Raw genomic sequence first — 6422 nt, 5'->3', positions numbered from 1 at the left:
AGAGAGAGAGAGAGAGAGAGAGAGAGAGAGAGAGAGAGAGAGAGATGGGGGTATTTCTCATATCTTAATGTCTTAACTGAAAGAATATGGTTCAGCTTAAAATACCTTCAGGAAACCTATATCTAGCTTTGTTGAAGTACTTCAGAAACATTGAGGTTTTCTTTCAACACAAGTTATTTGTTTAGGATTGTACTTCCTGTCTTAATGTAACTTCTATTTTCTGTTCATGACTTTGTGTGATAGAGTTCTCTTATTTGTTTTGGTTTCTCTCTTCTCACCCCTTCTTTCACTTTCTCTCTCTCTCTCTCTCTCTCTCTATTTATCTATCTCTATCTATCTATCTCACTCTCCTCTATTTCTCTCTAATAGTTTTATGGCACGAAATAAATGTGTAACTTGCTCTAATTCTAACTAAGCATTAACTTCAGAATGACGCTTCTTGAAAAAAGTAAAGCTACATTCGAGGAATAGTTTTCAGTGAAATTGTTTGATGGAGATAAGAAAACAACGATCGAAGAATGCCAGGAAAGGCACTAGGAGTATGTAGAACGGAAATAATAGAAAATTGTATGTAGTAAAAAAATTACTAAAGCATAGAATGTCAAATTCTGTTAAGTTTTGTAGATGTTCATCATTTCGAAATGTCAAAAAATGTGCACACAATGAAAGAGCTTATAGGTGGTCCCTTGAACTGTTAGAAATAACAGTCAAATATCCATCAAATTGTACTCTGATATGTTCGAAAGTGAGAGGATACTTTATTTAATTTCTTTCTACATGCTCCTAAAATATTAAGTGATCATTTTAGGTGGTCATAGGTTTGATAAATCAGAACTGTTAGATTCGAGCTGTTAGAAATAGCGATCCAAATATTGCTTAAAATTGCACCTTGCTGCCGTGAATATATATAAAAAAAAAAGATACATTGACTATGTAGTCTTTGGTGTGCCCCTAAAAGGATGAGGGAAACACGGTTAGAATGCTTTTTAGATACATGTGCTCGATCAGAGTTCACTTGCAAATCAATACCAACAGACAGACTATGGAATACACAAAAACATTCTATTGTGGAGCATGTATGTAAGGTGCTGAAAAGTTCCTGACTTTGGGTAAAAAAAGATAAAAGAGGATTAGTTAATTATGATTTCATTCAACATATTCCCCTTTCAGGTTCATACACTTATTGCAGCGGTCCCTCAGTTTCCTAAGCCCGGTAAAAGAATTCGCAAGGTTGAGCCACGAACCAGGCCTTTCGCAATACCATTAGAGCCAAGAACTTTTCAGCAACCCCTCGTATTGTTGCTTAGTACCTTATGAGCCCTCATCGAGCAGACTTCTGGTTAACGTAATTCTAACCGTGAACATCCCATTTTATCTCATATTTCATTATCCAGCGTGTCCTTCTATCATTTTTAGAGATTTAAGGGAGATTCGGTTGCTAATTTTAACAGATTAAGCAGCAACTACGTTGTCTCCTTTACCAGCTCGTTGTGAATAGGACAAGAATGGTGATGATCGTTATCTAAAACAAATCCCTTCATCTATTTTATATGGTTTTGCCAGAAGGGGAAGGGCAATATCAATAAGAAAAGAAACGGAGCAATAATTAACAATGAGAAGTTGATCATTGGTATTAAAAAGTCATTGTTTAATTGTAGTTTAGAAACATTTACAGCTGTTTCTGTTTATCAAATCGAGGTAAATTTGCATTTATCTTTTCTTTTCCATATATATTAAACCACGGTTTTACCTTTAAATTATCAACTACTGCATACCTTATAGCTAGGACTATACATAATGAGGCAATACACCAGTAGTGTCTACGGATACATTTATCCCTTATATATATATCGAGATTGGGGGAGTGATTGGAATGGGGTAAAAGACCACATTTCATGTGACATGTTTTATCAGAAAATTTTATTCGAATGCTTGAATCACATGGACTTTAATAAAGACATTCAAAGGCTAGATGGTGGTGTTAAACTAGGAGACGGATTAACCATACTACAGATGAAACTTATTCAAAATCAACATATCCAACAATATAAAAATCGTGAAACTTTTTGTGTCACACTCTTGTTCTGTCTAAGGGTTATACTGCCACCAACACTGTTTTAGAAGAATATAATGTAGTTTGAGATTAAGTGGGATGGTTGCAGTTAGAATCCTTTTGCTCTACTCGATCAGAGTTCATTTGAGGTTAAACAATATATGTTGTCCTGAAAGGGAATGGTCAGTATATTGCTATTTAGCTCCACATCAACCCCAATCAAACAAACTTATAATCAAAAACATCTCAGCTGTGGCGATATGGTGTTTTAGGAGTATATCTTGAGCTACAATATCCAATGGGTCATTTTTTTTATTCAAGACATAATTAAACAGTAAAGTTTGAAGGGAAGTAAACAAGCCACCACTGAGGGGCAAGTAGAAAAACGAAACATACACGCAGCGAGAAAGAACGAGAGGAAAAAAGTAAAAGAAAATAGCGAATGAGAAAAAAGAAAAAATAAATATTTATTAGATGTAAATATCTCGACAAATTCCTCTTATTGAAGAATTAACTACACACAGCGAGAAAGAACGAGAGGGACAAAAATAAACGAAAAAAGGGGAATGAGGAAAAAGAAAAAAGAAACATTCATTAAATGTAAGCATCTGGACAAATTCCTCTAACTGAACTGGAAAATACCACCCTCTCTGGATTAAGCATCCACTCTCACAAACTTTAACTTTCTTGTTGAATTAATTACACCAACCATATCTTTTCCGATTCTAACGAGTGAAAGGGATGCAACTCTTATTTCCTTTACCATGTTCCTTTACCGTGTTTCTTGTCCATTTTTCTCATTCCACTTGTTTTTCTTTTACTTGTTTCCTCTCGTTCTTTGTCACTTGTTTCTCAAAGACCAACTATGTTGTATTTTGAGTTTAAATGGTCTCCCATATATATATATATATATATATACATATATATATATATATAACAGGCTTCTTCTAGTTTCCGTCTACCAAATCCTCTCACAAGGCTTTGGTTGGCCCAGGGTTATAGTAGAAGACACTCGCGTGAGATGATGCGTAATGGGACTGAACCGAAGGCCACATGACTGGGAAGTAAGCTTTTTAACGACACAACCATCTCTGCGTCAGATATATATAAGAATTGATTCTATATTTAATGAAAAACTACAAAAGTATTGATTTTACTTACGTTTAACGCACTTGGTCTTTCGATTCGTTGCTATATGCCCAGGAAGACAACGGCATTTGTTAGCAAGACATTCAGAATTCTGGATAAAATCAGTACAGCGACAACACGTTTTGTGTTGCTGACACGGACTGTCGACACGTTTGGCTGAAATAAATTACAATGTAATTAATCAGAGAATCTTTACAAGTTTATTGGAATTGTACTTACTTATCTGGCAAGTGACTTGATCTGAGACTGTGTTGAAATTTCAATTTTTACACTTTAGAAGCGCTATGAACTATTATACATTTATCCTCGTTCATCGCGGATTCATTTATCACTGTTTCCGAAAAACGCAGTATGCCCACTGCGAACCGTGTTACGCTTATCACGGATTGATCCTTGATAACTGGATCGACGATCAGTCAAAGATTGTGCTTGGAGCGCAAAAGTGCACCCCTACGACCATCCACAATACTCAGTGCTACATGGGGTCTTGAAACGAAACCTGTTTTCCCCTATGTACTATTATTTATTCCTCACTGATTCATTTAACACGGTGTTCTTTTAACCAAAGACCCGTGATAAACGAAGGTAGATGTATTAACTTTTACAATTGTTTCATGAGGAATCAAAATTTTCGTCGCACACTGTGACCGGGTTACTGAGATACTTCCAATGCAACTATCTAAAACTTAGTTTCCGACGAATTGTTATAAACATCAAACTTTCCTCTTAATGAATTTATTATAACTCTAGAAATTCAATTTCAGACAGATGCAGTAGAAGTGTGTCAGTGACTATGTTGCAGTGTGCGGCAAAAAGATAGTTCCTAGCGAGTTCTTAGCTCAAATATTTTCTCTTTATTAAATTTACAGTAAATCCAGCAACTAAATTCTAGACAGCTGCAGTGGAATTGTGTTAGTAACCAGGCTGCTTTGCTGAAGTGAATAATATGACTCTTCGCGAAATAGATGAGAAATGCATTTAACAGTTTTCACTGTGTTATGAGCAACTAAGATGAATCTTAACGATGTCATTGCCTTATTATCAAACTAGAATATTTTATGATGCATATGCCACTAATTAAGATAGTTGACATCATAGAATATTGATTTGTAGTATAGACAAAGTGAAATTTCATAACGTAGTTGATTATATTGATTCCAGTAGTTGACTAGTAATTTTATCGACCTCTGTGGATGAAAGGTAAAGCTGATGTCGATGGGATTTGAACTTATGATGTAAAGAACTGTAACTAAATACTGCATGGCATTTTGTCTGACATTCGTTTCTACCAATCCACGCCTAAGAACATTAAATCTGTGGTTCTCAAATACTTAACCCAATTCCATCTCCAGAAAACTTATTAAGGAAATTCTATGTCCTTTTTCTTCCTCTTAATTAATAGTTGTTTTTTTTCTTTTTATTTTGACACAGAGCCATCAATTTTGAGAGGAGAAAATGAGTCGATACCATCGATATCAGTACTTGACCGGTACTCTATCTTATCGACCCCGGAGGGATGAAAAGCAGCTAAACTCCATGGAATTTGAGTACCGGAAGGCGTTTGTTCCGACCCTGCAGCAGTTCTGTCATCTTAATAAATGTTTCTAATTTAGAACCAAACCAGCGATTTTGGGGGAAGGGATAGTCAATAATATCGACCCCTGAACTTGACTGGTTATTTTATCGACCCTGAAAGAAGGAAAGACAAAACAGAACACAGGTCGTAATAAGTTAAAATGAATGCTGCAAAGGATTTTTCCGACGCTGTAATTACTCCATCAGCTCGCCGCCATCTTTTTCATAATCATCAAGACAAAATTCGCATTTTCATAATTCCTCTTTCTTTGCAACAATGTTTGAAAGTTCGAAAGGGATAAAATCATCTTAATTTTATTAAACCTGCCAACTTGTGCGCTCTTTTTTAATCTTCATAAGCCCACTTTTCAAGAGAAACCTTGCATTAAATGACATTGATTTCAAGCTTCAAATTTGGTAGATAGTGTATAGCCGATTGTATAGACACCAAGGTTATTTCATCAGAACTTAGCCCCAGAAGCAATCACAGCACTTAGTGAACTTTATTTTCGTTACTTCCTAAAGATAAAGGGCAAACTTGATTTTATTGGGAAGTGAACACAGAACATAAAGAGTCGTACATAGGATACTGCAACATGGCATTTTCCCAACGATCTATTATTTCTGTCATTTATCACCTCCTTAAACAATATTCCATCCATTCATCCATTTTCGTCATCCTTTATTTCTGGAAGGTCGTGGGAGTAGAGTCCTTAAGCACCTCCTCCATAGGGTCTTATCATTACACTTTCCAGTTGGATTCCCAAGCGTGACCAACTGGCTTTATAAATATTATCCAACCATCTCGTTATTATTCTACCTGTAGGTCTTCTGTCGGTTGGCTCGGCTTGAAATGCTTTCTTGTAACATTTTAACTACAAGTCCGTTGTACTGAATTTGTGACCTCTCAATGCGGAGAAATAGGTGTCCTTGATTGAGGGGGTTCGTTTCAAGTTGCTTCACTCCACGTGACTGAAAATGAATACCAGTGACACCGGGAGTATTAACTAACCCTGCATCGCAGACTGGAGTCCCGTTTAGCAAGAAATCTTGTATTCTTAGTTGCTTTAATGCCATGGGAACCAGGAAAAGTTAACGGTTTTAAAAGCCTAATGGGTCTATAGGTTAACATACAGAGTGTCCACAAAGTCTGACTACATAGATTAAATAAAATCATAACATAAACAATTAAATATAAGAAATAATAATTTCTTAAAGTATGTGTTAATCCCCATGTACCCAGACTTTGCGGACACCCTGTACATTAATCAACAACACTAAGTTAATTAACACTTGCCAGAACGTAGTGAGTTGCACGTAAATACCACAAAACATTTTTGTTCATAGCTTTATTAATTCTGTTAATGTACCCCACACTTTATCGATTAAGTAACACTTGATAGCATTCCCATTTTATTTCAGTTAATATAAATAGCAAAGTTATAGAAAACGTAAGGTTACCTTCATCACTCTTGTCCTTGCAGTCATCTGCTTGGTCGTTCACCCAGTTTAAAGGGATGCAATTCCCATTGTTACAGCTGAATTTATTGACACATGGAGAGTCGACTATAATGAAAAAATAATATTTCTTTATAAGCGAATTTGGTACAATGACTTCAAGCTTAACTGTGTGTGCGTGCGTGCG

At 35.8% G+C, this 6422-nt stretch overlaps 1 protein-coding gene across 1 annotated transcript in view; it reads right to left on the bottom strand.

Moving 5' to 3' along the window:
* Positions 1-6422, bottom strand: part of LOC106868471 (cell death abnormality protein 1) — a gene marked incomplete at its 3' end in the record, with an annotated part of 329389 nt that overhangs the window by 186249 nt on the left and 136718 nt on the right. Inside the window, exons 3-4 of the mRNA XM_052966721.1 lie at positions 6239-6343; positions 3215-3358 (exon numbers count right to left, since the gene is read on the bottom strand). Coding sequence (XP_052822681.1) covers positions 3215-3358; positions 6239-6343 — 249 coding nt within the window. The remainder of the gene's footprint in view (positions 1-3214; positions 3359-6238; positions 6344-6422) is intronic.

The sequence above is a fragment of the Octopus bimaculoides genome, chromosome 3, assembly GCF_001194135.2.
Source record: "Octopus bimaculoides isolate UCB-OBI-ISO-001 chromosome 3, ASM119413v2, whole genome shotgun sequence".
Lineage (NCBI taxonomy): Eukaryota > Metazoa > Mollusca > Cephalopoda > Octopoda > Octopodidae > Octopus > Octopus bimaculoides.
The sequence above is the reverse complement of the archived record's forward strand: the minus strand, read 5'-3'. Positions and strand labels throughout refer to the sequence as shown.